The 21202-nt window shown below is 38.8% G+C and overlaps 1 protein-coding gene across 1 annotated transcript; it reads right to left on the bottom strand.

The window, feature by feature from the left end:
* Nucleotides 1–133: 133 nt before the first annotated feature.
* Nucleotides 134–11643, bottom strand: LOC139726669 (sodium/nucleoside cotransporter 2-like). The gene is made up of 10 exons (XM_071637655.1): nucleotides 11473–11643; nucleotides 7768–8045; nucleotides 6849–6990; nucleotides 5404–5595; nucleotides 5057–5218; nucleotides 4400–4656; nucleotides 3744–3912; nucleotides 3125–3301; nucleotides 1407–1587; nucleotides 134–462 (listed from the first exon to the last, which is right to left on the bottom strand). The coding sequence occupies exons 1-10, from the start codon at nucleotides 11641–11643 to the stop codon at nucleotides 383–385; spliced, it is 1809 nt and encodes a 602-aa protein (XP_071493756.1). The 3' UTR covers nucleotides 134–382.
* Between the last annotated feature and the right edge of the window lie 9559 nt (nucleotides 11644–21202).

Here is a 21202-nt window from a genome sequence, read left to right on the forward strand (position 1 = left end):
AGTAAAAAATGACGGCAAGACAGCAAGAAAACACAAGCAGTTCCCTAACGTGGGTATATGCACTGGCCTCGGCAAGATAAGTAATGAAAGGCACTGTTGTAATTTATTCACAAGACGACATCATGCCCGGGTTTTTGAAAGAAGACGCCAAATCTCATACGTCTCATGCGTACAACGTTAAATTCAATATTGCAAAGTTACGTGCACAACCCAGCAGTGTCCTTCTCTTCTTCCTTTGTCTTTCTCGTTATTTTATTTATCAGGAGACTTCTCAGCGTATCCTAGGGGAGAAAACCGCCCTTCAAGAATCTCAGTAATGTTCCGATCTGCTATTAATTCATTTCATTTTGGGAGGACGTCCTGCATATCACTATTAGTAGCCCTATAACGTCGTCATCGCTAGTGTCGATGTTTCGTTCCAGCCGGTGGTCCCGCCCGTTTCGTCTGGTACGTACAAAACGCCTACAATGGGGATAGAAATGAAATTCCACACAATATTAAAGTCGACTTTCAAGAAAGAGAGCAAAATCAGACCAACAAAATGTTAGAGATTTCGTCATAAATGTACATTAGATGATCAAAATGTTATGAAATTATCGTCACCAACAAAAGTAGTTTTAGCCAGTGTATATGCAAGTTCTTTGAGATGGTGATGTCACAACTGTGCACAAAAATATCATATTATGAATCATGTTGTGGATCAATGATTAACACAGCGACTACAACACTGAGATCATCACTGCTTGTTATTGCAACAAAACATACATTTTGTGTTATGGACATTATATTCCTTTTTTTTCCCCCATTTACTTCATGCCCAAAAGGAAATTTAGCAGAATGCACATTTCTAGACTTGTGAGGTAATAACGTCACACACCACATTTACACATGTTCTTGCTTTCTTGAAAACGTTTCGTGTACATTTTGTGGCCATGTTGTTTCAGTGCACTTTAAAAACAAGAGTTTGCGTGTTCATAATGTCATGTGCTTTTTTTTCAAATTTATGACGCCTATAACATTCCATTTATTCTAACAAAGCAAAAACTTACAAACAAGTTAACGAAGTAAAGACAGAAGACATGTACTTGCTAAAACATTTAATAGAGTAGTGAAATCAACAGAAGACGTCAGGTCTTTTAACGGTTTATTCCGGGCAAGGTTGATAATTATAAAAGGATTTTATGGGAAGTAAGACAATGACACTACACATTGCTACAGAAGACCGTGAACATTATACGAGAGAACACGCAAGATACGAATGCATGCATTCCTGAAGCAAGGACATCGATAGTTCTATTACACTTGAAATTCCCCATTCCGAAGTGTTGCCTTTTCATTTCTTTGCATCTATTGCTACCATTTTACTTAACCTCACCACTCATAAGCAGCTTCATTTGTCAATTTACCTGCAATGCACGCCGTCGTGAAACAAGCCGCAGACCCCGCGAAGAGGGCCCTTACAGCCAACGGGGCAAGTAAATGCCTCTTCTTGGGCAATAGTGGGGTAAGAACCCCAAGAACAACGCCGATCGAGGAAATATTGGAGAAACCGCAGAGGGCGTATGTTGCAATTACCTCCGATCGAAGCTAAATCAGAGGCAAATCAAAGACATCATATATACCAGAAAGAATAAAAGAAGAAAGTAATTAATTCACACTCCCGTTAACTATTAAAGCTGGTGTAGAATCAGAACATAAATTTGGAAGATTTCTTACAATACCAACACATAATGATCATTTTAATCATTCATAATCATTTCAATGTTATCATTCATTGCTGATTTTGCAATATACCACCCTTGCCGAAGGTTAGAACTGTTGAAATGTTAAAAAAAAATGCTTAATGATATGGTTCTATTGACATAATTTCTGCTCTTTTTCGTAAAAAAAAAAAGTGGAATAGAAAGTGCACAATACTTCGTACAAACCGACGTGAGATTGTATATATACATATGAATACGTTCGCAAGCGAATTCGGTCATATGACTGCCCGCGTGATCACGGTGCCTCGGAACAATATGATGTTAGATTTTAAATCCGCATAGTTTTCTAAGTTCATGTTCCATTTCGTTTGTTTGACTTGATTCTCTTCATTAAAGTCAACTCAATTACGGCGGATTGTAATGTAAAGTATCGCAAAATCTAATATTGCCACCTACAGTTCACTCAGTAAGGATGGCGGATAACTTTTAGTCGTCATTTCAAACGTTCACTCTTTGCTGCCAATGACATGTCTGCACCAATCGTTGTCAATACCTAATCAAAATATACGTGTATACTTCGGGGGGGGGGGGGGGGCGGGGAAGATATCTCAAGAATTTTCCATTATATTTCCTGATTTGACCTTTGCCTGTGAAAGAAAGGGACCGTCTTGTCTTAATAATACAAGAAAAAGCGCAACTGACGAATCAAAAATCGATTAAAAAAATCAAGCGTACAATCCTGTCTATTTTCGATATCCTCCCCCACCCTCTTTCTCTATTAATTTGCTTTGAGTCACACTGGATAAATAAAGTAAACTATTTAGCATAACAGCTTGGCTTTGGCTCTGTTCGCTATATGAGACAAGTGGCTACTGCATGGTTATTATTGCCTTTAATAAATGTCATGGTGAAGTGCTGGCTATACTGTCGCTTAGTGCTTGTTAGGGTATCTCACAATTTTTTTTAGGTTACTTGTGACATGGTTAATTCTCTGTACGCAAATCATTTGATATTCACAAGCAAAGGTAAGACAGGGAAACACCAACCAATATTAAAGTTCTACTCTGAATTTACTCAAGGTTAAAGGGATGGTATAGTTTTGGTTGAGATGGCTGAGATACTCTAGTACAAAGCAAAACAAAGTGATCCAAATAAAAGTATTTTATTAGAATCATTTTGGTTTACTCTATTTTTTTTTTTTGGGGGGGGGTATTTTAGCCATTTCAATATCGATTATAATCAAATGAAATTCTTGAATCGAATGCTCTTTAGTTTTCATATGCACATGATTTCTAATCATGTCGCAAAAAAACCCACCTGAATCCCCATCTAAAAAAAAAAAAAATAAAATAAAAATTGTACCAACCTTTTAAAACGAATAACATTTCGACAAGAGTTGAGAATATGAGTGAAAGTCTTACAGACATGGTTGGGCCGGATCCTGTAGCCCTGTTCTCAATGTAGTGGCCCATCTTCTCGTAGGCGACGAGCTCGTTCAAGAGCGTCTTGAGACCGATGAGTTCGGCAACGACTCGGCAATCTCCCCACTCGACTCCCATAACGAGCGCGAGAGGCATAAAGGCGTACGAGCAGATCCACTGACGATGGAAAAAACAATACCCAGAACAAACAAAATCAAATAAACAAACAGACTGGAGGCAATTCACTCAATAAAATTCTCGTGATGAACTTTACAATCTTCCCTGCTGGAAAGAACACAGTGTTCGCGATGTGTTCACAAGGTTGACAACATGATTGTATGTGAAAACGTTTTTTTTTTTCTTTTCTTTTTACAGAGAGTTCAGATAGTAATATTTTGTTTCACATACTGTGAATTGATGATTCGCAATGTTAATTGTATTCACATTTGCTGAAACGCTCGAAAAAAAAAGCTGCATACAAATGAAAAAGTTCTATTTATAAGCACATTCACAAAACTGACGGTAACAACTTTTGCTACCAGATCGCAGCTCTTGCATTCCGTTGCGTCACATGATTATTCGAGGGCTAGCAGCGTTCCGCGCAGAGCCTTGGATATACCTGTAGTGTCAGTCCTGAAAATCCAACCAGACTCCCGAAATATCCAAGTACTGCGTTGACGAGCGCCAGCAGCGACAAGAAGGCAATCAGGTTTGCTACAACATTGAACACGACGGGCAGTCCGAGCGTAGCCCCGTTTGCCGCTGCTTCAATGACGTTGCGCTCTTCCCTGATAAGAGCAGTGAGGTAAACAATGTTCGTATGATTAGCTCTTGATAATTACGTGTAATTTGCGAATTATTCGCACACAAGTACTAGAGTACACCATTCTATCTGGTAGAGTTTACATCATGTTTCCATACGCATATGCTACTTTAAAGGTGGCCTTTTGGGGGTATTAATCGATAATTGACATGCACATCAAGAACAAAATAAAAAGAAATAAATAGAGAGACTGTGGGGGGGGGGGGTGAAAGGAAGAGAAATATTGGTGTGGAAGACAGGTGCATGAAGAAACTTTCGTGTTTTGGTTTTGACGATATGAAGGATGGGTTTACACTGACGATAAAAGGAAACTTACGATTGCTCACTTTCATATGAAATTTCACAAGAGCCATACGTTCGAAAAAAGAAATGTAAATCACACAGAGGTTTCAGAGAATTAAATGTAATCGCACACTGTATTCGGATGTCACCTAATATTTTTTTTTATTCACCCTTTTGGTATTTTAACATCATCTTGCGTCACCAGCTTTGATTTCTCCGTCTCCGGGTACATGAGCTTCGCCATAGCTAAGGCGGCTGGGGCCGACATGACCGAGGCCGAAATGAGGTGTCCGGCGTCGACGCCGTAGTGAATGTATGCGCCAAAAACAGCGCCAGCTACTGTGGCCATGGACCCAGTCATGACAGCATGAATTTCAGAACTCGTCATTTGGTTCAGATACGGCTCGACGCAGATGATGGATTCGCTCTGTTGAGAAGGTCCGAAAAAGGATACAAAAGGAATACTATGTAATTTTCAGCATAGGTGATAATGTTACTCGAACAAGAAATGACGACCGTGTACTAGTCAGTATGATGATTGATACGGTCATATCTACTAAGGGTATAGGCCTATTCTTCAGTGTAAGGACTATTCCCACCAGAGGGTGCGAAAGCATAGTCATAACGCGAGCATGATATCTTCGTTTACTGAGCTGACAAGTACATCGTATAATTAAGCTTTATAGATCTATGACGCTAACACTAAGACAACGCTAATTAGACAACACACACACACACACACACACACACACACACACACACACACACACACACAATGGTGTTCTGCATGTACACGAGACAGTTGTGTCCATTGATCATGAACTCACTGTGCCCAGGAAAATGTTTCCCGCCGCACTCAAAGACTCGACTGCCGTGGTCTTCATTGTCCGCTGCATCAACCAGGCCATTTTCTGAATTATCACCTGCATCACGCCATAGTAGTACAAGATCTTGACGATGCTGCCGAAGTAGAACAGGATTGGCAAGACCTGAAAACGAAATGCGTACAAAAATGGATGAGTTCACGGCGGAATTTATATGAAAATGATTATATGATATAGTCAATGTTGTAAATACACATAAAAACAGACATATTTTCCCAACTTTTATGATAAAGTGGTCCATTACGACTCACGTGTCGAACTTATTGCATCATAATCTTCGTAAAACTCACCCCAAAGGCAAAGTAGTGACGGACGTAATCTTCGCCAAAGACGAACACCGCCCCCGCGTGGGAAAAGCCGTAGACCTGAATGATTATGTCTTTAAGCCACTTAAAGAGCGCCAGACCTGGAGGAGTGCGGAGGACGAAGAGGCCCATCAGAAACTGTAGGACAAGACCCCAGAGCACTGGCCGCCATTTCACCTATAGGAAAGGCACTCAAGGTTTCATCATTAGTGATCAGTTTTGTGCGTTACCCCCTGAACGATTACCCCACACCCATTCCCTCACTCCAACCCTAATCCTTATCATGCTGCTTATCCTGAACCTACTCCTGAATCTAACCCATATTCTAACCCTAACCCTAACCCTAATTTTCACTCTAACTCTATAACCAACCGGGGAAAGTTGTCCTCGGTGGGTAATCGTCCTGATACAATAGATGCTCTGGTAACCAGAATTGCACTCTTAACTGTACGAGGTGGAGGGATACGTAAATATGCATAATCGAGTTATTTATTATCTTACAACCACCAGTGCAATCAATACTTTTTAAAGGTCCAGTTTACCTTTGGTAGCAGTGATTTTAAAAATGTTTAAGATATCACATTTGATGCATAATTGTAGGTCTGTTGTATCACAAAACATCCTACCATATACAATTTTCACAATAAAGCCTAAAGGAGATATTAGTATTTTTCTCAATAAACCATAACTGTACACGGTTAAGTCTGGAAGGATTTTTATTATAACTATTGTTCATATTTGTGTATCTAACAATACTTAACATCGATTATGCTGGTTCAAATTTTTACAGTCGTTTTTTCTATCCTTAACTCACATTCTAAAACTATTTTAGAGCACCAATGCTGGGCTTTAGTTTCATCTGCAAATGGTAAATTATGCCTTTAAAGGGATGGTACAGTATTGGTGGAGATGAGAATTGGGCTTTTAACTTTTTGCGAGATACCAAGAAAATACTTATGAAATAGTACAGAGCATACCATTTTAAGAGGAATTCAAAGTTTATTTGATGGAAATCCGGGGCCCGTTTCATAAAACTTGTCATCAGTGACAAGTTGTCACAGATGTGACAAGCTACTGAAATCCTTGCATCTGATTGGCTGAGAGCAAATTTGTCATAGAAATGTGGCACTTGTCACTGATGACAAGTATTATGAAACGGGCCCCAGGTTTGGAATGACTGAAACATCTAAGAACAAAGTAAAACAGAGCGATCGTAATAAAATGTGGGTCCCACACTTTATTAGAATCGCTCTGTTTTGGATATCTCAGCCATTTCAAAACTAATTTTCATCAAACAAACATTGAATTCCTCATGGAATTACATGCTCTTTCATATTTCATAAGAGGTTTCTCATTATCTCACCAAAAAAAAATGTTAGAAATCTGAAATTAGGTCTCAACCAAAACTATACGATCCCTTTAAGGTTCACCTTGTGAGGGCGATGTGACGAGATATAGATGATGGTAACCAAGATGAGTAACCCTGACAGCGACACGAGCTGTATTGGTCGATCTCGTGTCAGGAGGTATAGAACAACAACAAAACCTAGCGATGCCAGAACCATGACGAACCTAGAGGCGAACAAGGAAAATGGAATTTTCATGTGATCATTCACAGGTCTGCCAACATTCCCATAGCAATCAGGGAGATATCTGTGTGTCTTAAATGCATTTCAAGGGGCGAAAATAATTCCCAAATCAAGGAGATTTTAATATTCTCTTATTCAGACATGAACAGATCTTGACATTTTCAGGGAGACTCCTGCAGAATCAGGGAGACTTGGCAGCTGTAGTCCAAGTTGTAATTTTATACTTGATTGTTATGATATTTGTTTGAATCATGGAAATCAATAAGAACATAAATACAAAAAACCCCTCTGCATTCCGAGTTATCGTAATGCGAACCATAACGATAATAATTGATGATAAAATTGCTAGTTATTAATGATTTTATATTCACATCATTATCGATTCCACAGGTCTATAGTCATAATCATGGATATCAAAACTATAGTAAGCCTATCACTGCCCTCATCGTTTAAACACTGTTATTGGCCTGATATTATCAACTGTTACCTTCTCTACAGAATTGCCACCTCCTAGTTTACTTCGGTCTTTCCCTGTCTGTTATCATGACTAATGCAATATTTATGGGGGGGGGGGGGGTTGTATCAGTTAATAACTTATTCATTTTGTCATTTTTGTTTTGCTTACTCCTGTAAGTATTAAATTCTACGGAGAAATGCAAACTCAGTTTACCAAGCTTAAGGACTTTTTTTGGGGGGGGGGGGGGGATACTCTGCACGATTATTTCTTTAACTACTCTAGATAAATGACTACATAATTCACCGTTTGACGAAGCGATGTTGAGTCACGGCGCAAGCCGGTTGCACGCAGCGCTTGTAGAGAAGGTCTCCGAATCTATCCCGGATGAGACGATAGGCATACGCTACGACAGCCAGGCACGTGATGATGAGAAGGGCCGAGGCTTTGTCGAAGTCGCGCAGGCAGGCGAAGATCAGGTACACAATGTAGAGCCCGAGCACGAGGCACGTCAACACTCCCTTGGCAGCTATCTTGTTGGTTTTCAGAAAGGACTTCGCCTTGCGCGTCACGTGGTATATTTTCTAGGGATGCGCAGAATATGAAATGAAATGAAATGAAATGAAATGAAATGAAATGAAATGAAATGAAATGAAATGAAATGAGATTTATTTACCAAACAAACAAACAAACATCGTCAACAAAGTCACAACAATTAATAGTTATAGTTTGGCAAAAAAGAACTGGCAATAGCGTGCAGGCTAGTCGAGGCCAGTCCTTTCAATGATATAGATTATAATATAATATAACGTATTTACAATATTTACAGAAGAATTGTTATATGTACATAATTATTTACATGTTTTCATAGGGGATCATTGTTATATTGATAACAGATATTTTCGCAATGATATCCGAAAAGCATTACGGGTGTTTATCTTTTTGACATAATGAGGAAATCCTCTCCAAATTTTACTGCCTGCATATGATAAGGCGTGTTTACCTGTTTCAGATCTGATTCTTATTGATTTATAATTCATATTATTTTTAAACCTTGTATCATGCTTATGGTCAATTTCAAAACAATAATCAGAGATATCATGCGGTAAAGTATGATGGATTAGGTCAAACATTACAGTTCCAATTACAAATTGGTATAGTCTGTAAACATCTAGCATTTGTAAACGATGAAATAAAGGGCCAGTATGCTCCCTAGGTCCTTTGAAACAGATTGCACGCACTAATTTCTTTTGTAACAAAAATATAGATTGAAGATATGAGTGGTATGTACATCCCCAAACTTCTAGTCCATAAGACATACGCGGAAGGATAAGAGTGTTGTATAATAATTGTAAGATTTGTCTAGGCACAAGTTGTCTAATTCTAAATATGATTCCAATTGTTTTCCTCATTGAGGAAGAGACACACTCAATATGTTTTCGCCACGATAAGTTTTCGTCTATATTAACTCCCAGAAAGAAAGTCGAATGTACCTGCTCTATAATGTCTGTGCGTACCATAATATTTCCATTTATCTCCACATGTCTACGTTTACTTTTAAAAACTATATACTTTGTTTTGGACGTGTTGATTGTTAATTTGTTAGCATTACACCATTTCATAACGTCTAAGAAATTATGTTCAACTTCCTTTAAGTTAATATTCTTAGTTCCAGATGAAAAAGAATGAAATAAACTCGAATCATCCGCAAATAATCGAAAACTGAAGTAATCTGTGGATTGTGGCAAATCGTTGATATAAATTAAGAACAGAGTGGGTCCCAATACAGATCCTTGTGGTACACCACATGTAATCGGTAGTTGTGCAGACTTTTCATTTCCATAATATACAAACTGAAATCGATTTGATAAATAGCTACGCATCCACTCTAACGGTAACCCACGTATACCATAGTGTTGTAATTTATATAGCAAAATGTCATGATTTATCGTATCGAAAGCTTTTGCAAAGTCTAAAAATAATCCAACGGTAACCTTGCCCTCGTCCGTTTGTTTGGTTAATTCATCACTTAGATTGATCAGCGATAGTTTTGTACTGTGTCCTTGTCTAAAACCGTACTGGTGTTTGTATAATATTTTATTTTTCTCAAAAAATTTCATCAGACGACTGTTTACCAGTTTTTCGATTATCTTACTAATTATTGGAAGGACCGAGATAGGCCGATAGTTTGAAGGCGCATCTTTAGCTCCCTTTTTATAAACAGGTAGTACCTTAGCAATCTTAAGCGCATCAGGACATACGCCAGATGATATTGATAAATTTATGATATATGCTAAAGGATGAGCTATGTACCGAGCAGCATCAAGTACAACTCTTACTGGGATGTCATCATATCCACATCCCTTTTTTGCGTTCAATGAGAGAATAATACGATGTACTTCAATCACCGTCACAGGTAACATGAAAAATGATTTATCAACTCCTCCTTTCATGAAAGTGTAAGCATCGTTTTCACTAATTTCTATTTTCTTAGCTAAATTTTCCCCGATTTCAGCAAAAAAATGATTGAACCTTTCACTTATTTCTCGAGGTGTTTTGCATTCCCTTCTAACACCATTCTCAGAAGCCTGAAGTTTCTCTACAATCAATTTATCTGATTTATCTTTCTTTTTGTTTAATATTTCATTAATGTGGTTCCACGTTTTCCGTATATCCTTCTTATCTCTATCAAAAAGTTCATAATAATGCATCGACTTTGCTTTCCGTAAAACCTTTGTTAAGGTATTTCTATAGCGTTTGTATTTCACGATTAAATCAATATTGTGTTTAGACGCAAGTACCTGTTTATACAATTTATACTTTTTTGAAATTGATTTTGCTATTGCAGGTGTAATCCATGGCTTCTTCACTCGATGTTTTCTTATTTTTGGTGTTTTAAAGGGAATATGTTTGTCACAAAGACTCGATAAGATCAAAAGAAATGAATCGTACGCATCATTTACATCGGTACAGTCATAAACATTTTCCCATGAAATACAATCTAAGTCATTCCCTAATGCTACTGGAGAATAGGTTGCATAGTTGCGGAACCTTTTTTCGGAGGCATGAGGTTTCAATCTTGCTTTTTGGAAATAACACTCAAATAAAGCAAAAACAGGTAAGTGATCTGACATATCAGCTAATATGGTTCCAGCTGAAATTTGACACGAACTGATATTTGAATAAATATGGTCAATCAAAGAGCTACTATGTCTAGTTATTCGTGTAGGTGTTTTAACAAGTTGCTGCAAACCATAGCATTCCATCATTGATATATACTCACTAGTTTTGTCATCTTCCGAAAGTAAATTGATGTTGAAATCACCAAGAATAATGCACTCGTTTCTATCTAAACTCATTTGATGCAATACATCGTTTAAACTGTTACAGAAATCATCAATTTTTCCACCTGGTTTTCTGTATACAGTACCAACAATAATATGCGTGTTACCATGTTCTACTTTCATCCAGAGCGATTCCGTATTCGGTATAGCGATATCACGCATGCGCGTGTAACGCAACTCGGAGTGTAAGTACATTGCTACACCACCTCCTCTACCATCATTTCGGCTTTGGTATTCAAAGTTATAATCAAACAATTTATACAGATTTGGGTTATCGACATGCCATATTTCTGAAATTCCAATGATCTTGAATTTAGATTGTAGCGCTGTTTCAAACAACAATTGTAATTCGTCGAAGTTTGCATTAATAGATCGAATATTAATATGTGATACGCTGAGTGTGGAATTCGTTTCACATGGAAATGTAAGTAGATCATTCGGGCTTAGATTGAAATGATTTACCGACAATGAATTATCAACTAAATCGTTCTGAAAGCGTCGTGTATTCATCTTTGAATATTTACACTATATACATAACATAATATCATCATGATATTAAACAATGTAAAGCCACAAGTAGACTATATATCTATACAATCTACTTAATCTTCTGAAGATCCTCCTCACAGCAAATGACAATCGCCGGAGAGTCAGAGTTTTTCCTTACAAGGATTCTGGCGTTCGATGTCCAGAGGTACTTGTAATCGGCCTTCTTTCTCTCCACGTTGGCCTTCGCAAGTAGCTGCCTGGTGGCTGGCAGGAGATTCTCGTTTATGAAGAGCCTCTGATTCTTGGTTTTGCCCCTTGGAAACTGTCTCTTGGAAACTCGCGCTTGCATCATCGCTTGTGTGCGTGAGTGTTTCCACGCACATTTTTCACGAAGTTCAGCAAGTGCAAACGACGCACTTACGCCATCTACGCGAAGCGCTACAGTTACGTTGCTTTGTGACGTCACAATGCCAAGGAAGAAGAGAAAATCAGCAGTGGAGGGAGGTGAGAAGGGGGCAGATACAACCCTAGTTGCAAAAGCTGAGAGTGACGGGGACGGGAGTTTATCTACAGCATCAACTTCCAATATCAACAGACATGACGGGGTAGATGGAAGCCCAGTCGAAGCCTTCATTCAGCTCCGAGAGCAGATGTCAAACCTTCAATCAGACATTGGAACCAAACTCTCTGTTCTTCAAGCGACTGTTCGTGAAATGAGCGACGGACAAGAAACCATCGTACGGTCCTTGTCCTTTCTCAATGAAAAGTTCGAAGAGATGAAAGTGAAGACGGAAAAGCTAGAGAAGCAGAACAAGGAGCTTCAGGCCCAGAATAGTTTGCTGAAGGAGAGCGTGACTCAGCTGGAGAACCGAGTGACCGACCTAGATCAGTACCACAGACGGGTCAACCTAGAATTTGTCGGCATTCCCGAGACAGAGGGGGAAAACGTTAAAAAGATCGTTGTAGAAGTTGCGAAGCACGCTGATCCCATCTTCTGCAACAGAATAAAACCAACATATAAACTGAAGCTATCAAGTGATCATTTTAATCCTAGATTTTAATTTCGTTACCCAATACATCGTAGAACCGTATTGATTAGCAGTGTAATTCTAATGTAAGAATGTGAAAACAAATTTGAATATGCTTTCAACACAATTTCAATATGAATTCAAATAATGCTTTTTACACAATCTTAAAGTAAGTTCTCAAATAAAAACAGCAGTTGATATCTACAGATTTTGATCAGTTCTAAAGCACTTTACACACACACACACACACACACACCACAACGCTCTTTTGACGTATAGATCATGAATGAGGCGCTTCAAGAAAACGACAATAAAAAAATAATGTTAAAAAGGAAGGCTAAAGTAGCGAAATATTTTTTGAAGAACAGAAATATTCTCACAGCCCAACATCTACTTTGGAGGTCGTCAACGTCGTCGTTGTCGATATCCTCATCGTCTTCTTGGTCACCATCATTGTTTGCCACCCCTCCTTGTCGGTCGGGATCATCTTTGCTGTGGTCGTTAACCACTTTGAGGGTGATGGTTTCATTTGCGACGTCGTCCTCATGAGCGTAGTCACAGTCGCCACTCTCATTGCACTTTGGAACATCGTTAACGGTTTCCATTTTGATGCAAACTTCGGCTATCCTGAAAAAAAAAAACAAATCAGCGTAAAAAAATTCAGGTATAAACGAACTATTACAATGACAGATGACTTGCCTTAATGAGTGCAATTCCGCCCATGATCATACATGTTAGTTTTAATGAGCAGAGCAAAATTTAACAGTAGAAAAGTACAAGTTCCCTCAAACTCACGCCTGATACATCAGAGTTGTAGCATGTCAATGGTGATATCATTAGCGACGAATTGATTATGCAAAGTAGCAGAGATGATGATGCCATAGCATCAAGACTACCATTGACCTGCTCACAAATCTTCACCCCCATTTTTCCCACATGAAATAGAATAATAAAAACGTGTATTCTTCACACCAAATAATTATGTTTCGGTGTGAAGTAGTAAAAGGGGCGAAGGAAGAAAGAAAAGGAGTTGAAAGGTCAATACTGTACCAACACACGCGAGGCACAAGATGGGAGGGCTCATCGAGAAATTTTGTATTGAAAGTGAAACGATTCACGATTTCGACAAGGAGAAAAACAAGAGACCCGGGAGTCTCGCGCTCACCCGAGTATCGCAAATTCACCTTCCACGCATTCTGGCAGACTCTTATACCGCACTACATTGCAAGCTTGAAGGGCGGGGGCATTTGCATATTCCATCACACCGGTAAAAATACCTGTCATGTACACTGTACTTAGAAAGCTTGGCTATGCGGTTTAAAAATCACTTTAATTCTACAGAAAAAAAAAATATTTGTAAATATTCCTTAATTTGGGGGTTGGGGCCCCCTGGGGGTCCCCAAGTGGGGCATGGTGCCCACATTAACGTATTGAGATCCTATCCTCGTAGGGATGCTACCTGCCGAGTTTGGTGAAAATGTATAATGATGTGTTCGAGAAGAAGATGAAAATGTACAATTTAGGCCCCATTTGGCCCCCCCCCCCTTCCCCTGCCAAGGGGGGCACCCCTGATTCCGTCATGAACAAGCCTGTAACTACATTCATCAATGCACTAACTCATATAATAGTATCAACTTAGTTCTTTCACATTTGGTTCTAGAGAAGATTTTTAAAGATCCCTTAACGGGGGGGGGGGGGGGGGGGAGGGGTTGTTGGGGCAGTTGGGGCACCGTGCCCATTTCAACAAACGGGGATCCTATTCCCCTGGGCATGCTATCTACCAAGTTTGATGAAAATCGGTGATGGGGTTTTCAAGAAGAAGATGAAAATGTAAAAAGTTTGCGAACGATGCACCACGGACCACGGACGAAGAGCGATCGCAATAGCTCACTTGAGCCTTTGGCCTAGGTGAGCTAAAAAGGACTTGAAATTAGAGAGTACAAAAATATGAATAATTATGCTATATAAGAGTTTATGAGAAAAATGCCTCAATTTGAATGTAAGAGTATTTAATCTTCAAGCCTCTTATTTAAGAGTAATGGTTATGATGAAAATGAAACTGATCATTATGACAATTATGCGAAGGACGAGAATGATAAGAAAAGAACACATGTTATGATAAATGTAGTCCCTGCACATCTTTTCAGCACAAAACCCCTTCTCTCCCCCTCATCTTTCCCACCCACACTTTTGGCTCTTTAAATAAAAAGGGGAAAAATGGGATGGGGTTGGCGGGGAGGGTTGCCCTACCCCCAACCCCGCATCCCCGCACCTGTGTAAAAGCAGTCTCGACCTAGAAGTTACTAGCATACAAGCCGCATCAAGGTGGCTAGAAAAGTACAGTTTCTCATTTAACGTGACATCTGATATAACGTTTAATGATGCTTGTCCCTCGATGACACCTGCGTCAAGAACAACGAATTTTCGTGTATCACTTTCACATCCACCTCCAAAACGTAAAACTGGTCATCACAAGATAAGCAGGCGCACCTCACAGTGGGAGGATACCTCACCTCTTTCATTTTTCAATTTCCTCATTTTACCATCTTGGTACCACTGCTTCAAAATATCATCAAGTTTTTGTTTTGTGTGTGTGTGTGAGTGTGTGTGTGTGTGTTTTTTTTTATTATAGAGATGTTATGGTTTGTTTCAATGGCTAATCTACCACTACCTTATGAAAAACCAGGCACATGTTATGGAATGAGTTTGGTACACAGAATATGTAGTACATTACTCAACAAGTTTTTCTTTTACGTGTAGCTCTCTTTTTCAACAACACAATGATTTAGAAAAAAAAAAGAGTCCCATTGGATTATGAACCTCCTATTTTTTCTTCCTTTTTCAAATGTATGTTTATATATTTTGTTTATACTGATTTGTTTTGATTTACGATATATGGCAAAAAATTGAATTAAATCGAACTGAGATTGCTTTTGGAGGATTTGAAGTTCAAAATATTCTTCAAACGTATAATTTTTCGTAGCAAAAAAAAAAAATGTACACAATAATAGTCATCGGTAAAATGTAAGACCAAACAATTATTTTTTCCCAATCAAAATATTGATAAGCAGTATCTCATTTTTTTTTTCGCACAGGGCGCAATTGATTGTTGTTTTTCGTAATTCTTGAATTTGAGTTCATATTTTCTCGAAGTAAAATTACTTTAAAGTGGCCCTTATGTTCATTCAAGGGTTAAAGAGAGATTATGTCTGCGATGATGCGTAGGAACCAATCTTTGCATCTAGTTGTTCACCCGTGTTGTCAGAATTATACATATACACGAAGATTCCACAAATATTCAAACATTATGATTGACATAAGTCATCAACGTATCTTGCGGAAAGAACATAATGACAACGGAGTAGAACAAATCTGTCTCATTATGCTGTCAAAATAAAATGACTTGAAAAATATGCAAATTTTCGATATTTCTTTCTGAGTTTGGGGGATTTAAAGGGACTGTACGGTTATGGTTGAGGTGAGATAGCTTTTAACGTTTTCGGAGGTATTCAGAAACCACTCTATGAGATGTCAAAGAGCATGCAATTCTAAGGGGAATCAAAAGTTTATTTGACGAAAATCGGTTTTGAAATGGCTGAGATATCCAAAAACAAGGTGAAACAAAGAGATCCTAATAAAAGTCGTGGCCTGTCGCCTTTTATCATTATCACATTTTTGGATATCTCAGCCATTTGAAAACCAATTTTCATCAAATATACTTTGAATCCTTCTTAAAATAACATGCTCTTCCATGGTCCATAAGAGGTTTCTCATTATCTCACTTAGGAATGTTATAAACCTGAATCCTCACCTCAACCACTACGGTACAGTCCCTTCAAGGAATACACTAACGATTTCCATCTATGTTTGTTTAGGGTTTTTTCTGTACAAAATAGGCAGTGAAACTGAAAGTTGCCAATTTGGTTGATGATTCTCCAACTGCACAGATTATCTAGGATTTGATTAATAACACAAAAGCGATCAAAATCTGACCATCAGTTTCAGGGGTGCCTATATCCTATTATCTATCGTTCTAGTGTTTAAATTCCATTCAATCATTATTTTCTTATTGTCATTCTTATTAGTGTGCATATATATAGGGCCTATGGACATTCCAAGTTTGCCCAGTTTGTTATACAAAACCCTTCATCACAGGCATCTCTGATTAAATAATTGTATTTCCCTCGTGGTTTATTCAAAAGCCCTCCCTGGATTGCCTTTATTTTACTTGTTTCGTACCAAAAAAAAAAAAAGTGAAGAACTGCTACTTTTCTTCACAATGCACCAAGTTTGTTGAGATGATCCCGTCATATACAAGTGGGGAAAACCGGACCAAAAAGCCTAAAATTGAAGGCGATCCCTACAACACTCTCTTTGAAAATACAGTTGTATCAGGGAGGTGGAAGAACTTTCTTCCACCTCCCTGGTTGTATCTTTTATCTCGGAGCGAGCAGGGGAGAGTCCTTGACCACTGACCTATTACATTCATGACCACATCGCTCCAGCCGAGAGCCAAAAGGGTAGTAACCAGTAGTGACTCACAACTTTGCACTGCACACTTCAAGTTTCTGTGCATCGCTGCATAGGCAATGAACTATCACATAATCTGCAAAAATCTTACAGTACAGTTTCCTGTGGACCTGAGTGTAGTACGAAGTAATAGCTCTTAACAAAAACGTAGTTCTACTTCATTATTGTGACATACCATGCACAACCCATATACACACTGAGTGGCTATCGGTAACTCACCTCCAACACTATACTATAAATTTATAGACATGAGAGTTACGCTGGTTCTTTGTCTGTCTGTAAGGGGGAAAGGATTATGTTCTCACCGTTGCTACTTTTCTAGCACATAATTGGCACTAATTCTCAACTACAAAGATGTTAATCTCATCTAGAAGCCCCTTTTCTAGATAACTATATAGGCCTATAACATTTCTTCATTATGCTAATAACGGCTTAATGAATTCCATATCATTTCAATGGTTTTCTGCATTAACTTTATATATACTACACATGCACTTTCACGAACTATTTCACCATATTAGTCAATGATCTCCATGCAGCCCACAGCAGTCACCAGCCTTCAACATACCGACTCATTATTGTAGTTATTCAATTGGAATTGTACATGAAATCAAATACCCGTGTGGGTCTATGGATAGAAACTTCCAACGACGTACCTGAAGGATGAAGGAGAAACAGGCAGAGTTCACGTTTACGAGCATCACGAGGCAACGTGTGTCACACTTTAAGACCGTAACAAATGTGACCTGCTGGTACCTATCTCAAGATGACAGAGCCCCGCGCAGCGAGTGCCGCTGCCTTTTCTGCTGACTGCCCACGAGTTCTTTCTACTGATTTCTTGGAATAAGCAATCACTACTCCTTCCGGTCAAGTTTTCTTTGTACAAAAAAAAAGAGAAAAAAATGGGGCGGGGTTCCATGGGATCAACACTACCGGAGCGCTCACCTAATGTCGATGTGGGTCCGTGTATGTGATTTAGCGAACTTCAATTTGAATGTATAACTTGAGTCAAGGCATTTATGAAATTAGAGCTGGTCTTTCTCACTTCTCCTTAAACAAGAACGTTTTCGAGGTCTGCGAACGATACCGGGAACAGTGGCGGATCGGGGGGGGGGGGGGGGGGGGGGGGTGGCGCATAGGGCCCTCGCCTCCCTTTAATTTTTCTTAGAATAAAATGAATAAAAAGTAAAAATGAAAGGGGGCGCGTGCGCCCCCTTTAATTTTCGATCGTAGTGACAGCAGAATATTGCGCTGAAGCGCCGATGAAACCGGAAGTGGCGGGAGAAATGAAAAAAAAATGTCAGCTGATTAAACCCGAAAGTGGCAACAGAATTGTTTTGCACCCCCACCCCCTTTACGGAATTCTTGCATCCGCCTCTATCTGGGAAATCGGTTTCCTGTGTCCTTTATCTCTGAGGTACATCAGGTTGTATACATTTGTGTTAATAGTGTAAAAGTTTCAAAAAGTTTGTTTTCTGTTTTTTTCTTTAATCTGTAATTTTTTTGGGTATATAGAATACCCCCATTCCACACAGATTTTCTCTCATCGGTCACTCATCGGAAGCAAACTTTTTCGCTTCCGGTCACCAAACACAGGGTATAGGATCGCAGTTCGATGAATCAGACTTGTGTTGGTGAGTGTCAGACATGTCGGGCGATGATCAGATGAGGCAAGATAGTCCGATGAGGATCACGCGCGACATGGCTGACACTCATCTGATAGTCGACCAACCTAGTCGGATTCATCAGACTACGATCCGATACACCGAAGGGTAGCCGGAACCAACAATCTTCGCTTACGATGAATGACCGATGAGCTCTAGAAAAAAAAAATCTCTTTGGAATGGGGTAGAATCTAAAAAGAAAACAATCACACAGGAGTCTACTATTTCAACGCAGTAGAGATAGATACCTTCTTATAAGTACTTTATTCCTATAGATGTTATCATTATTATTATCATTATATTAAAAAAAAGAGAGCACTGTTAGTACTATACTGGTAATCATATTTTACATTACTATTTTAATGACATTGTGTTCTATAAAACAGCATTTTTGCTGAAGTAAGAGTATTATACAGTAACTTTGTTTAGCTAAACGGAGTCAATTTCACAGTATAATCTGGGTTGATATGAAGGATTTCAAGAATAATCGGCTCATGCTTTCTTCTGAAAATTGCGTCGTCATAATAAAGTCTATGATATAAGGAAGCCCAGTGGAATCTAGGTCGTTAGGTATGATATTAAAGGAACATTGCAAATGTTTATAATATTTCCTTTGACTGTATAGGTACACGATAGATTCAGCACGAAAACCCGTGTTGTGAATTGGAAAGGCTTGCAATCCTACCAGGGAGATGGATCCACCTAGGATAGTGTATTGAACAGACACGGTTTACACAAACACAAACGCACATACACACACACACACACACACACACTCACATGCATGTATGTGTGACACAAGTGATGGTATTTGTAGCCTCAGGTACATAACTCGGTTTCTAAAATGAGCATTCGAGTGATTTAAGGCTCAGGAGATCACAAGATAGGGAGGTTTTAGCTTAATAGATTCAAAATGGTTCAGGTTGAAACTGGTTAAAAATCGGTACAGTAAAGGTAAAAACTGCTTGCTGCTTGCATACTGAAAAAATGTTGTAACAGCCAGGTAGCTTACGAAATAATATGTGATATACTTTCGCTTACCCTTTCTGTCAAACGGCCAGGATACTTTCGCAGCTAATTTTCAACTGTATTCTGAAGAACGGAGCCTCACTACGGACATGAAGGAGCAGTACTGTATATAAACAGACTCGCTTTCCCGCGCTTGTTCCCACCAGTCGAGTGTGTACGCCGCGACAGAAAGTGCATCATTAATATCGGCTGGCAAAATCGGCGTGCGTGCGCACTCAACGCAGTATGATTGGGATTCCCCCACCTGCTGTTTGCGATATGGGTGAGCCAACGAGGTCATGTTCAAGCAATATTTCGAAATCATCTTGCTCGACAACGGCAGAGAGTGAAATTCCGCGAGAGGAGGAAGCATCTTCATCCTTCAAAAAAGGAGAAGTCGATTTTTGTTTTTTGCGAGATTCAGAGAGGCGGTGTAGCCTTGCACGTGTGGTTGCTGTAATTTTGTCACGTTCTCATTTTCAAGACGTTTACCGACCCCGGTGACTTCATTGATTCCGGAACCAGCGAGAGCTTTTACGACGTGATGATCAGGAGAGTGTGTCCGCTGGAATTTTTTTTTTATGAATCATACAGGTCTGCTTTCTCTCTTTCTTTCTTTCTTTTTTAATGATACTAAACTTTGTTGCATTGTAATTGTTTGTCACTGTTTTTCTTATGAGCATTTCTTAAAGGACAAGTCCACCTCCATGTGAATTGAGTGAATGCAACAATGTTAGTAGAACACATCAGTGAAAGTTTGGTAAAAATTGCCAGAATTAGTATTTTGCACAGTCCCATTGCTGGATGAGAAGACTACTACGGTGTATGATGTCACATGCGTACAACAATACAACGATATAAAGAAAATATAAAGAGAATTTCACAAAATTTTACATTTTGAAGAAAGTGCGCATTTACTCGACTAGTCACTGACGTATGTTATAAGGGTAATAATTATCCCCCTGCATTCAGAAAGAGGCAATTCAAGCATTCTTCTATTATGGGAAAAAGTGAAGATATGATGAATTTTCCTTATATTTTCACAAGCAGTAGTCTTCTCATCCAGCAGTAACTGAGCAGAAACTTCAAAAATTCATAACTTTTGAACGGATTGTCCCATTCTCCTTAAACTCTCACTGATGTGTTCTACTAATATTGCTGCATTCACTCAATCCACATGTTTAAAAAGGTGGAGTTGTCCTTTAAGGAAAATGAATTCAAGTAAAGCTGAGCTGTATAGTTTTGATGCGGCGATGCGAAACTTAGAAAGAAAAACGTCATTATTAATGTCAATTATCCATATAATCAAATATAACGATGAAATAACGCAGTACTAGTAGATTTCTGGCACAGTAATGTCCATAGACTAATTTGATCGCTTTATACTTGACAATGTATCTCAAAAAACGGATTTGCATATTCAGACCTCATGCTACAAGTAGGACAAGAAACTGCCTTGGAGTTCATTGGTTCGTTGTATAGGCCTAAATTTCGCAAATACATTGTATACAGCTGTACTTCTCTTTCAATTTCACATTATTAGTACAGAGTATCTACAAATAAAGAGATGAACCCAATGATGTCATAGTATCGTCGTTAAAAAGACATTTAGGCCTTTGCGAGTATCACGAATTTCAGTAAGTCCAAATGCTACAATATAATAGTCAAACCTGTCTAT

This window comes from Diadema antillarum, unplaced genomic scaffold (genome assembly GCF_040938485.1).
Source record: "Diadema antillarum isolate AM-2024a unplaced genomic scaffold, OU_Dant_1.0 seq00000095_RagTag, whole genome shotgun sequence".
Taxonomy (NCBI): Eukaryota; Metazoa; Echinodermata; class Echinoidea; order Diadematoida; family Diadematidae; genus Diadema; species Diadema antillarum.